Consider the following 13,645-nt stretch of genomic DNA (forward strand, 5'->3'; position numbering starts at 1 on the left):
AATATTTGACCAACTATCCTGCTGCATTATGCTACTGTTCACTTGCTAAGTTTCACTGTGGAAGAACAAGCACATGAAGTTAACACCAGCCTTTTGCAAATGGGTTAACCTGAGAATAGTTCTTCATATTGTTTCTTAGAGATACTATCTAGGTGATTTTTTTTGTTGTTGTTAATCACCATACACAACTATAGAGAAATGTTACATAAATATTTAACACTTTAGTGAAGATTGTAGTAGTGTGGTCACTGCTTTGAGCGGAAAATAAGACAACATAGAATAAAAACCATGGAAAGAAAATTCTACAGGAGAGAGTTTGGGAGAAAGAAGGGTCTTTAAAGAAAGTCTGGAGAAAAAGATATCAATTTTGTTAAAATTTTTTAATATTAAAAAGTGGCATGAACTTTCTATGTAGAACAAAAAATCTTGGGAAGGCAAAATTGGACAAAATCATTCAAACAAATATAGTGCTTCAAATGAATCCCATCACCTTGTGATGTTTCTTATAAACCATCCCTAAACCAACACCAGATACAAGAACAGTCGATCCTAAAGAATGAGCAGCAGTCCAGGGCCTCCACACTATTTCATGCAGAAAAAACTGTTTAAGCCAGAAGGACCTGTTTCCTTTGTATTAGCTCCTGCTTCTGAAGCATTATAATCCCTTTAACAGGGTGCTCACTCACATGCACTTACGACGGAGTGCCTTTCTGCATCTAGTGCAACACCCAGTAAAAGGCATGAAGACAAGCAAAGCATTGCCTAGGACTCTGCAATGCTGCCCTTGAAGGCTTACAAAACAGTAGTTAAAAGTTCTGGAGTGTGCACCACATTGCCAGCAATGGGATGTGTCACAATAGCAGATGTCAAAAGAGTTAAGCTAATATTTCTCTCTAAAGTACATCTGAAATAGAAAAATCTTTAATATACACCGTTTGTAAACAAAATTGCACTTGATTTTGCTTTTTCAAATGATCTAAATCACACTGTAACAGTCTCTCTCTTTCTTTCTTTTTTTTTTTTTTGGTTGTTCTTTTAATCATTGTTAGAACCATGGCTCCTTAACGCAGAAGGACTCCTTTTTCTCAAAACTACCTCTGCAAGATTTAACCTTGGCTTCCCAGGAAATGCAAAAATAATTAACAATTTCCCCCATCACCTATGTAACTCCCTAAATAAATTAAAATTACAGGCAGTTGCTCCTGGATATTACTTATTATGGTGTTGATGTCACAGTTCTTCAGAAGATGTTAAATTTTTTAGTTTGACAGATTAAACAATTTAAACATTATAGAAGGTTTAGGAACAACATACACAAGTTGCATAAACATCCATGTCAGGGTGTGGGAGGGAAAGGGGCATCAATGCTGCAAATAAAAAACTTGTAGATTTTTCTCATCCTATGACCTTGTTTTCAATAGAATGTTCTCCTTGTTCCAACACCTCTCGCCAGCTCCAATGCACAAAGATCAAGGAACAGATCAGGATGTCATTGCCTCCTTTAATCCCATGGAGCAGTGTAAAGACTAACACAGAAGCTGATCTCTTCCCAGATACTAGCCATCTTCAGCTGCAAATCTTCCCATTCTTTACTCCATTTTGGACCTTTCAAAGTGCGTGATCATTCGTTCCTAGGGGGAAAAAGGTTATGCTAAGTATATTAATTTTAAATGGTCTACATTCCAAATATCTTTTCTAAAGATGACCACACACACATTTTCTATAAGTACTTGCTTATGTTCACTAAATATTTAGAGCAATGGTTGCTAACCATCTATAAAGATTTTGATACACACAGATGTCCAAGTCCCAAGATTAACTGAAGCAAAACCTCTAGGCTTCTGGACAACAAACCACAAATCAAAGGGAACTGTATGTTTTAGAGTCACTTAAGCTTTAATAAAAATGTGTACCTCCTCTGATTCAGGAATTTAACTTAATGAAATAGTCAAGGATGTGGGCAAAGACTTAGCCACTAGTATCTCCACTGCAACACTCAAAATATAGGACTGTATAAACAAACTATAGTATATCCTTTCAATGAAATATGCTGACTAAAATTACATATGATGAAAAAGTTCTAGAGATCTGTTGCAAAGCAATGTGCATATAAGTCAACACTTTGCACTTGAGAAAGGTTAGAATGGTAGATTTTACGTGTTTTTCACCATAATTTTTTAAAATCATGTAAAAAAATTACATTTGACTATAAAATAGTATTTATAGTATGCCATTTCAATTGAGAAAATTAATGTAATACTATTAAATTTCACAGTAATTATAGTAATTTTACCTTAGAGTATTTTTTCATTTTTCCTTTGCTTCATTTGCTAAGTACCTATAACAAATTTATCCCAAACTCTGATAGAACTGTAAATCCCTTTTCAATATGATCAATTACATCAGATTATCTATCCTTTTCAGGTTTTTTCCCTTAGAAATACTCGTCCCTGAAGCTCTCTGTTCTCCCGCTCCATTCCGGACTAGCTGTTCTCCAAACTTGTTGCCCAGCTGTCACACTCTGAGAATTTCTTACATCATCCTAGGAATTTATCCCTGCCTCTCTGTGTCGGATCCTTTACTTCCTGGATCCGAAGTCTTTCTCTTTTTAGTTCCCTCATTTTATGAATAACATTTTCTAATACTTTCCTGAGAAAGCACACATAGGATGTCAATTATTTTAGTTTTTGCATGACTGAAAACATCTTTGTTTTACCCTTATATTGATAGTTGAGTACAGAATTCTAGTTTGAAAATAATTTTTCTCAGAATTCAAAGACATTGTTCTATTATCTTCTAGCTTCCAACATTGTTGAAGAGTCTGATGCTGTTTTGATTCCTAGTCCTTTATTTAATTTGTTTCTCTTGTAATTCATTGTTCTTTTTCAGTTCTTAAATCATTTTTTCACACAGGAAAATATAAACAGATGAATTCAGTGCCACCAAAAGTACTACAATAAACCCATATTCCCATAAATGGCACAACTGGGTTTCACATACTCAGCCTCCTCTGGCTGAAATATGCGTGTCTGGAGAGCTGGAGCCAACGGGATACCCTGAAGGCAAACTGTTAGCAGAAGATGGCTCCCAAGAGAAAGATCTAGGAACTGCACAATATACCACAAAAAGCAAAGGCTTGTCTGAAAGGTAGAGTTCTCAATTATCTCAATGCATGCAACAGCTAAGAAATCTGACACTGTGTACTGCACCACACAGCAGGGCAGTGAGAAGTGACCATTTTTTAGCAGTCAATCCAACACAGTAAGTCACAATTGGGCAGAGGCTTTTAAAAGGCTTTCTCAAATCGTCACCCTAGAATAACCTAAACATTCAGAACACGTCTAGAAGTGGTTTCCACGAACTCAGACTGCAATTCTTACATAAAACCTCATGTGAAATCTTCTAGATAAAGTGTATGGAGCCATATTAAAAGACTAATAATCAACATAAACATTAGAGGTACTAATTATCCTTATTATCTGGAGGACAGTGACACAGATAACACTGCATAGTAGGTAAATTAAAATAACTTTTTTTTTTTTTTCGGTACATGAGCCTCTCACTGTTGTGGCCTCTCCCACTGCGGAGCACAGGCTCCGGACGCGCAGGCCCAGCGGCCATGGCTCACGGGCCCAGCCGCTCCGCGGCATGTAGGATACTCCCAGACCGGGGCACGAACCCGTGTCCCCTGCATCGGCAGGCTGACTCCCAACCACTGCGCCACCAGGGAAGCCCCAACTTTTCTTTATTATTTTTGCCTAGACTAGATAAGGGTTAAATTTGAATTTCTTAAAGACAAAGGAATTAGTGGAAGAGTACGGTACTGGCTACCCAATTTAAACAAAGACATTCTCAAGTCTGACCACACTTTGTAAGAAATAAAAGGAGGACATGTACAGAAAGGAAACATTCTTGAATATTTTAGTTATAATATTAGTATTTCTCTTTTCATCCTTTGTCAACTATACCAACTATAGTTCATCAGTCCATTACCGAGTCATATAAATAAATCTCCTTGAACAGAAGCCACCAGACCCATAGTTTATGTGCATATGATTTGATTACTAACCTCATCTGAATCCAGAAGGGCTGGAAGTGCTCTGCAGAGAGAAAAACAAACTAAACAATGTAAAATAAAGCCATAAATGGTTCAAAAAGGACAGTGAATAATGACTACAATTTAAAGTTTTTGTAACTACCTAAGATTTGCATCCCATTGAAGACATTTCAGGAAAAGAAAAAGCAAATACAAAAAAAAAAAAAAGAATCACAGTTACTAAAATTGTATGGACTTTAATAGGAACAATGTTTAATTAAAATTATAGGCATGGAAAGGAACTCAAAAATTCCAAAAGGATTATCCCACTGATTTTAGGAAGACCTATAGCTAAATCTTTCTGAGCATAAGTGTCATCTGAATGAATAATCTGGATTATTTTTGTTTGTATATCATTCCTGGTCTTTATTTTCTAACATCTTTTTAATATTTTTAACACTTCAAATTATTTCAGTAATTTAACCTTTTACTTCTAGAGTTAACTACAAGCATTCTCATTACTATGCTCTTCAGCTCATTCATTTAAAATAATAAAAGTAATACTAACTGTGAAAAAGGATTCTTGTGGTAAGGATTCAAAAACTTACACATCTGTCACAGATGAAGGAACATTCTCTTCTACCCACTTTAAATCATCTTCCTGCTGAGAACATATAAATGCCAGATGTTACCAAAATGCACCAAAATATACATCTCAAGTAACGATCTAAAGAGGTCTCAATTTAGTCTCTTGTCACTCTGAACTAGTATATTCACATAACAGGACAAATAACAGAAAAGTCAAATAATTTAATTTAAAAAACTAAACTATATGAATGAAATATAAAATGATATCCTCATCCCTAAATGCTTTCTTCTCAGTAATCTAATACCTAGAGTTTTTGCTTCATGTAAGCTTTGCTCCTTAAAACTGAGATAAATTCTAAAGCCCTTTTAAATGCAGAGTGAATGCACAGTTCTTAAGGAAAAAAAAGCTGACTGAAAAACTCTTGATTTTTTTAAAAAATTGAAGTATACAGGGCTTCCCTGGTGGCGCAGCGGTTGAGAGTCCGCCTGCCGATGCAGGGGACACAGGTTTGTGCCCCAGTCCGGGAATATCCCACATGCCGCGGAGCGGCGAGGCCCGTGAGCCATGGCCGCTGAGCCTGTGCGTCCGGAGCCTGTGCTCCGCAAAGGGAGAGGCCACAACAGTGAGAGGCCCGCGTACCGCAAAAAAAAAAAAAAAAAAAATTGAAGTATACAGTTGATTTACAATGCTGTGTTAATTTCTACCGTGCAGCAAAGTGATTCAGTTATACATATATATATTCTTTTTCACATTCTTTTCCATTATGGTTTATCACAGAATTTAAAAAAAAATTTTTATTGGAGTATAGTTGATTTACAATCTTGTGTTAGTTTCAGGTGTACAGCAAAGTGAATCAGTTATACATATACATAATATCCACTCTTTTTTATATTCTTTTCCCATATAGGTCATTACAGAGTATTGAGTAGCACTCCCTGTGCTATACAGTAGGTCCTTGTTGTTTACCCATCCTATATATAATAGTTTGCACCTGCTAATCCCAAACTCCCAATCCTTCCCTCTCCCACCCCCGGCCTTGACAACCACAAGTCTGTTCTCTATGTCTGTGAGTCTTTTTCTGTTTCGTAGATAGGTTCATTTGTATCATATTTTAGATTCCACATATAAGTGTTATCATATGGTATTTGTCTTTCTCTTTCTGACTTACTTCACTTAGTATGACAGAGATTAAGTCCATCCATGTTGCTGCAAATGGCATTATTTCATTCTTTTTTATGGCTGAGTAGTATTCCGTGGTATATATATGTACCACATCCTCTTTATTCATTCATCTGTTGATGGACATTTAGGCTGTTTCCATGTCTTGGCTATTGTGAACAGTGCTGCTATGGATATAGGGGTGCATGTATCTTTTTGAATTACAGTTTTGTCCAGATATATGCCCAGGAGTAGAATTGCTGGATCATATGACAACTCTATTTTTAGTTTTTTGAGGAACCGCCATACTGTTTTCCATAGTGGCTGCACCAGCTTACATTCCCACCAATAGTGTAGGAGAGTTCCTTTTTCTCCACACCCTCTCCAGCATTTGTTATTTGTAGACTATTTTTTTTTGTAGACTTTTTAATGATGGCCATTCTGACCGGTGTGAGGTGATACCTCATTGTAGTTTTGAAAAAATCATCTTTACTACAAAAAAGATCACCTTAGATTATTAATGGGGCTATGATTTCATTGATGAAAACCATTAAACAGAACCATCAGAATGGTCTGGAACCTTTTCAGGACATAGCAGCAAACCATCTAGTTAAAAGATTACTAGGTCCTAGACAGAATCTCTTGCTATCTCTGTTTTTAAAAATGTTAATTACAGCATAGATAAAAAATCATTAAGGCCTGTACATAACTGCTGAGCTCCACCAAGGGCTAGAGGACAGGGGGAAAAAAAAAAAAAAAGAAGTCATACTTACTGCTTTGTTTAATTTACTATTTCCATTTGGTTCTTGTTTGGTACTTCTCATTTTCATTCCTTCTGTAGAAGAAAAAAAAAATACACTGGTTAACTAGGTCAGTAGACCAGCATTGATAGCAAAAATGGATTCAGAGCTTTATTTTAAGCTTATTGACACTAAATTATACTACAGATAAGTTTTTCCATCTTTACATTTGTGCTGCAAAGTTCAAAGTCAAGTTTTCAGCCCATCTCTAGCAAGTAAACTGGACATTTAATGTGCCATTATTTACTGAACATGGTTTCATCTAAAGATTCATACCCTTACTTTCACTTCCCCCTAACTTCACTGCATATCAAACTGAAGAACATGTTGTAAAAGAATAAATACATGCATCAAAGTCTCTTGATTTTGATACTCAAAATGTTATACTTCTTTTACTCTATTTCTAAAAACCAGAAAAGAATATTTAAAGCACAAAAGGTGAATTTTATCACTACCAAAGCTTTCTTTCAGCATAGGTTCCTTTTGTTCATCCTCCTCCTCTTCCTCAGACAATGGTGAAAAGGCAAACCTGACAGAACAAAGGTAACAGAAGGAAAAAATTAGAAAACTAAAAAAAACTACTCCACTATCTGGATTTTACAGGACTAATTATTGAAACCTCAATTATAGTCATTCATTACATCAGTTTAGTGAATAATAAAGTAATTCTTCCCCTTCAGAAAGCTCTCAATTGCCGCTATTAACAAGAGAGAAGCAGGACAGTATCATATTTATGAGTGCAGGCTCAGCCACAGACTACTTGTGACCTTACACAAGTTACCTATTCTCTCTGTGCCCCAGGTTCCTCATTTGTAGATGGGAATAATAACAGAACATTACTTATAGAGGTAATGAAAAAAGCAGGTAAGTCATCTCAAATAGAGTGCTTAGAACAATACCTCACAGTAAGCACTCAATAAATGTTCACTTATAAGCATATGTATCACACAGGGGTAAGTAAATTCTCTTGTAATTCAAAATTTCAGACTTCAAATTGGTAGTTATGATTGGGAAAGCCTGATCTTGTTGTGTTCCAAGTAATTTAAAATCTCAATTTCTAAGTGGGAAGCTGAGAAGATGAAGGCCTGATCTGGAATATCTGTTATCTTTCCTTCGCAACTTACAAGAGATTCAGCAAAGCAGCTACCAGATAGGTAATTCCTAGAATGCTTTAGCTTTGAACTCATTCTGCACTTTCCATTTTACTGTTGCCTATTACTTTCACTCTACTTTGTTTTAAAATCACCCTTACCTGATAAAACTCCTTATAAGCTAGGAATAATAGGGAACACCTGTAACCTGATAAAGGGTAACTAACAAAAATTCACAGTATGGGCGCAGTGGTTGAGAGTCCGCCTGCTGATGCAGGGGACACTGGTTCGTGCTCCAGTCCGGGAAGATCCCACATGCCGCGGAGCGGCTGGGCCCATGAGCCATGGCCGCTGAGCCTGCGTGTCCAGAGCCTGTGCTCCGCAATGGGAAAGGCCACAACAGTGAGAGGCCCACATACCACAAAAAAAAAAAAAAAAAAAAAAAAAAAATTCACAGTAAATATCAAAGTCAATGTGATCCTTGAGATGCATTTATTTTAAAGTCAGCATAAGATGAAGAGGCTCACTCTCATTTCCTCTATTCAGTATTATACAAGAAGGCCTAGCAAACACAAGAATCAGAAATGAGACAGGAAGACTATTAATTTGAGATAATAACCAATCTAATGAGAAAATCTAGAAATTATTAGAACAAGGTAACACAGGAGAGTTAATGGATGTGATATACAAAAATCAATAGCATTCCTACATAATTGGAAAAGCCTAAATTATTATTTTAAAAGAGGTTGCATCCATAAGATCCACAAAGGTTTTTAAAAAACACATTTAAAGTTATAAAACATAACCGAGGCACTGAAAGGATTGAAAAATGGAGAGATAACACACTCAAGGATGGGATTATCAAAAAGATACAAAATTTCCCTAATTAATCCATTAAGCTTAATTAGATTCCAATCAAAATCTCATAAGGTTTTCCTAGAATTAAATAAGCTGATTTCCTTTTTTTTTTTTTTTAAAGCAAAGACCCAATAACAAAGTATATTTTTTAAAAAGAAGATTAAGGGGGAGGGCGGTTTAGGCCCTGGAGATACAAGATTTATCAGGAAGCTAAGATAATTAAGATTAAGACAATGTGCTACTGAGCAGGACGAGAGCAAAAGGGACAAGAGATCCTATAAACAAACATACTCTTTATGAATGAAAGCTCAACTGTGAAATTTTTTTAAAACTTATAGAAGAACTTTATGACTTCACCTCAAGGTAGGAAATAATTTTCTTAGAACACAAAATGTATAATCTGTGAAGGAAAAAAAATGACAAATTTGACTCCACATTTTTGAGTTTTTCTATAACCAAAAACATCACTAAAAAAAAGTTCAAAGATAATCAAACTAGGAGAAAATATCTGGAATACTTGAACATTGGAAATATCTGGAATATTGGCATCTAAAATATATTAGGAATTCCTACAAATCAATACAAAAATGATCAACAAGGCAATAAAAAAATAGCCAAAGATATAAAAAGCTGATTGATGTAACTGACGGTAAACATATAAAAGACACAAAAAGTTAGCTCAGTCTTAAATGCAAATAAAAGTAACACTGAATATTAACGCTCATCCATCAGATCTGCAAAAATTAAATAAAATAATGGGAGTGTAGAAGGGAAGAGGAAAGAGCTCCTCATACCACTGTTGGTAGATACGCAATTTGTTTCAGATTTTTTTTGGAATACAATCTGGTCATACTTTAAAAATTACAAATACACATACCCTATAACCCAGCAATCTCAAGGCCACTCACTAATATGTACTGAGCATCTGCTATGTGCCAGTGTGTAGTGAAAATTTAACCTTGTGTACACAAAGAGAGGACTGGTTTTGCCCTTGACTACTGAGAGGTGATCTCTATGCCCCTGGCATGTCCTGCATGATGGGAGTGTCTCTGGTCACCCAGTTTGGCTCTGGCCACAGGACAGTCTAACAGTGTGACCTGTGACAAGGTCTCTGGGGCACACAATATTACTTCTGGCCTCCAGAGGAACTAGCAATTAAAGATAAGCCTGACCTCCAGGCCCTCCTTGGAGACTGAAGTTCAGCCACACAGATAGTAGGTGGTTGAGCCCCAGTAAAATCTCTGGACACCAAAGGCTTGGGTGAGTTTCCCTTGGTTGGCAATACTCAGTGTGTACTGTCACACACTGCAACCAGGAGGAGGGAACACCATCTGTGACTCCATGGGAGCAGACAACTGGAAATGCCGCATTTGGACCCCTCCCGGACTCTGTACTGTAAGTCTCTCCCCTTGGCTGATTTTAATTTTTATCCTTTTTCTGTAATAAACTATAGCCATCAACATAACAGCTTTCAGTGAGTTCTGAGTCCTTTTAGTGAATAATCAAACCTGAGACGGTTTTGCAAACCCTTGAACTCGCAACTGTGTATCAGAAGTGAGGACAGTCTTATAGGGACCATTCCCTCAGATTTTGCAGCTTGGCTAACTCCATGTAGCCAGGAATAGTTTTTGGCCTTCGTGGAACTTACATCTGGTTTGAGGGTTGGGGGATAGGAAGAGAAGATAGATAGTAAGTAATAAATAAAGTATATAGATTTTAGAAGATAATAAGTGCAATGAGAGAAAAAAAATGAGGCATAGGGGTATTCGAGTGTATAAAAATAAATGTATGTAACCGAGCAAGACCCTATGGGACCTTCCTGGGATAACCCCTCTTCCCTGGCCCCAAACCCTCTGCCTGTCTTTAGAAAAACTTGAGCTTCCTAGACCTTCCCCGAGTTCCAAAGAATAAATTTAATCAGAGAAATGAGAAAATGTAGAAGTAAAGGAAAACAGTCAAGCAAGACAAAATAATAATAGTTTAGCCATTAAACCAAGTCAAGGACCTTTAGTTCCTCCTTAAGGGCTATGGATAATATGCTGAGCCATATCCTTTGCGCTGTTTTGCCGATACTGAAACCCACACCAGGTGGAAGAAGTTAACTGTGTGCTGCCAAAAGCCTGTAGATCCGAGACTGGTTGGAACCAGAAGGCTGACAGGATTACCTCACCTCTAACCAATCAGAAAAATGTCTACAAGCTGATCATGCACCCCACACCCCTGCTCCCTTACTCTGTCTTTAAAAGCCTTTCCCTGAAGGAAACGGAAAGGGAAGTCCCTAAACCTTTGCTCTAAGTACAACTGTATGCTGAGTCTCATGAGTCCTTTTAAACATATGTGGTCTTGGGCTTCCCTGGTGGGGCAGCAGTTAAGAATCTGCCTGCCAATGCAGGGGACACGGATTCAAGCCCTGGTCCGGGGAGATCCCACATGCTGCGGAGCAACTAAGCCCGTGAGCCACAACTACTGAAGCCCAAGCGCCTAGAGCCCGTGCTCCATAACAAGAGAAGCCCCCACAATGAGAAGTCAGCACACCTAAATGAAGAGTAGTCCCCGCTCGCCGCAACTAGAGAAAGCCAGCGCACAGCAAAGAAGACCCAACGCAGCCAAAAATAAATAAATAAAATAGATACATTAAAAGAAAAAAAAGTGATCTTGGGGACCCTAAAACAACCAAACTGGAAATAGTCCAAATGCCCATGAACAGGGAAACAAGTTAATTAACTATACTACATCTGTACTATGTAATATAATGCCATCCATGAAAATAGATGAGTTTAATTTAAACCAGTTGTCTTGGAAGGCATTTCCACTATGCACTGTTGAGTGAGTAAAAGATTCCACATATGAACAAGGAAAATAAAATGTGGCAGGATACATCACATTGGGCTGTTAACACTGGAGTTATAGGGAGTGGGCACAATGCTTTTTAAAAAAGGAGAAAGGAAGAGGACAGGTAAAGCAAAAAAAAATTTTTAAAGACTAAAGAGGGCTTCCCTGGTGGCGCAGTGGTTGAGGGTCCGCCTGCCGATGCAGGGGACACGGGTTCATGCCCCGGTCAGGGAAGATCCCACATGCCACGGAGTGGCTGGGCCCATGAGCCATGGCCGCTAAGCCTGCGCGTCCAGAGCCTGTGCTCCGCAACGGGAGAGGCCACAACAGTGAGAGGCCCGTGTACCACACACAAAAAAAAAAGACTAAAGAAAGGGAAAAATTTTATGTATAGATATAGCTAGCAAGTGAACAGAAGATCAATAGATCAGTGTAGAGGGAGGTGGCAGGAAAGGCTGGGAACAGCTGCTGGAAGTGACAGAGCAGTGGCCTCACACAGTGTGCTGGAAGAGAGGTGGGTGAAAGGGACTTTTGCTTCCACAGTCCACATTTCGGCTACTCACAGTGTTTGCTTACAGGACACATGCTGACCACTTAGCTGAAGCCCAGAATCTTCCTCCACTCACAGAGGCTCAGAAGGGTTAAGTTTTGGCATCTATCAATCGTCACCCTGGCTGCCAAAGTCAAGTGTATCCTATATGCAGTACCACTGGAGGCCCTTGTGCTGCAGAACGTGTGGCATCTGCAAGACCCTGTCACCGAGGCCGTGTACGCTGACGTGATTCGCCTCCCTCGACCAGCCCAACCAGAGACTGGAGGTTGACATCCAGCACCAGGACCTCAGTGCCACTGCCTGAACCCTGCAGGAGTGGTGAGTGGGCAGCAAAGTGATGCTGTCAGGCACTGAGGAGCAGGTGAGCCATGTAGCCACATCTCAGGAACCTGAGCAACACGTGACTGAGCTGAGGGAACCAACTCCTGGCACCAACCAGTGCCAGCCCAGCGAGAAAGCCTCAAAGGGCAAGGGGCTCTGAGGGAGCACCAAGATTTGGTCCAGGTCGAACTGAAGGGACTGTCATTTCTTCCCTGGGACTGTGGGACCCCAGCTATCTGCCTGCCCCTTAGGAGTCCTCAGAGAGCTTTCTTGTGCCCCTGACCAGTTGATAATCCTAGGTTCATGACCCTTCACACCTCCCTTCTTCTCTCCCCGACTCCCAAGGGAGGAGGCAAGTACATGGGTTTGTTTTTGTTTTTGTTTTTGCAGTATGCGGGCCTTCTTAACCACTGAGCCACCAGGGAAGTCCTGTACCTAACTTTCTTATGTGTCCCATTGTTCCCTCCTGCTCCCTGCCATGCTCTCTCCCCTATTTCTTTAGAAGCCAGCATCCGTCCCTGTTTATTATATGTCATTGAGTAGGCAGGGCTGCTATGTCCTCAGCATAACCCACACGTGTTCCTCCTCCCACCACCCCAGCCCTGCATACCTAACCCCCAGCTCTTACTCCCTGCCCCCAGGCTATTTGGGGAGCATCTGAAGAGCCACAAGGCTCCCACCTTTATTCCCATCCTGAGAGTTCTGGGAGCCAGCCTGCCTTTCTAGGAGTCATTGATGAAAGTCTAGGACACTTTCAACCCAGAATCCTGTCACACTGCTGTTGTTTCCTTTCCTCTTTCCTCACCTTGGGTCCTGGAATGCTACTGCTTTGATGACTCCATAGCCTAAGGGCAGCTGTTTCTTGGGCTGTTGTGAGATGGTTCATTCTTGGCCCTGACTATCTTAGAAAGCCTGATGGCAATCCTGGACGGATTTATACTTCCTTTTGTGAATTTGGTGGGGGAAGGGCAGGAGATATATTGTAATAAAAAGAGTATATATACATATATCTATATATAACATGACACAGAAATAAATCTGCAAGAGGTCTATCTACAAAAAAAAAAAAGATTAATGTAAAGGAGGGTCACAAGACCCTTAGTTATATCATCTCATCCTTTTCCTTCTTCGGTGGTATAGCTGCATAATATAAGCTCTTAACTGTCTAAAAGCACATGAAGAGGGGGAAAAAAAGAAGGGAAATAAAGGCATGGCTAATAACAAAATAAAGATAGCCAATTCGTAAATAACTGAGATTTGCCTATAGTTAGACAAAGCAAATTCACATGTTGATTTTTATTCCATAGTCAGTCACTTAAGTTTTCATTTTACCCTCTCTGTTGTTACAAAATAAGCTGAGCTACCGACTATAGAAATTGTTATTTCCTTCTGGACACTAGATAGGTG

The 13,645-nt window shown here is 39.0% G+C and overlaps 1 protein-coding gene and 1 pseudogene across 4 annotated transcripts in view; one reads left to right on the plus strand and one right to left on the minus strand.

Moving 5' to 3' along the window:
* Positions 1-361: 361 nt before the first annotated feature.
* The window catches only part of TMEM87A (transmembrane protein 87A), a 42,737-nt gene continuing 29,453 nt past the window's right edge, over positions 362-13,645 (minus strand). For 2 of the 4 annotated variants that reach the window (XM_067744366.1, XM_067744355.1), the window contains exons 16-20: positions 7,039-7,112; positions 6,557-6,618; positions 4,645-4,697; positions 4,070-4,100; positions 362-1,631 (exon numbers count right to left, since the gene is read on the minus strand). In XM_067744366.1, the coding sequence (XP_067600467.1) occupies positions 1,590-1,631; positions 4,070-4,100; positions 4,645-4,697; positions 6,557-6,618; positions 7,039-7,112 (262 nt within the window). In that variant the 3' untranslated portion in view covers positions 362-1,589. Of the gene's footprint in view, positions 1,632-4,069; positions 4,101-4,644; positions 4,701-6,556; positions 6,619-7,038; positions 7,113-13,645 lie in introns of all 4 variants that reach the window. The other 2 variants (XM_067744345.1, XM_067744339.1) reach the window with 1 other exon arrangement.
* Positions 9,874-12,612, plus strand: LOC137206961 (COP9 signalosome complex subunit 7a pseudogene; annotated as a pseudogene).

The sequence above is a fragment of the Pseudorca crassidens genome, chromosome 1 (genome assembly GCF_039906515.1).
Source record: "Pseudorca crassidens isolate mPseCra1 chromosome 1, mPseCra1.hap1, whole genome shotgun sequence".
In the NCBI taxonomy this organism is placed as follows: Eukaryota; Metazoa; Chordata; class Mammalia; order Artiodactyla; family Delphinidae; genus Pseudorca; species Pseudorca crassidens.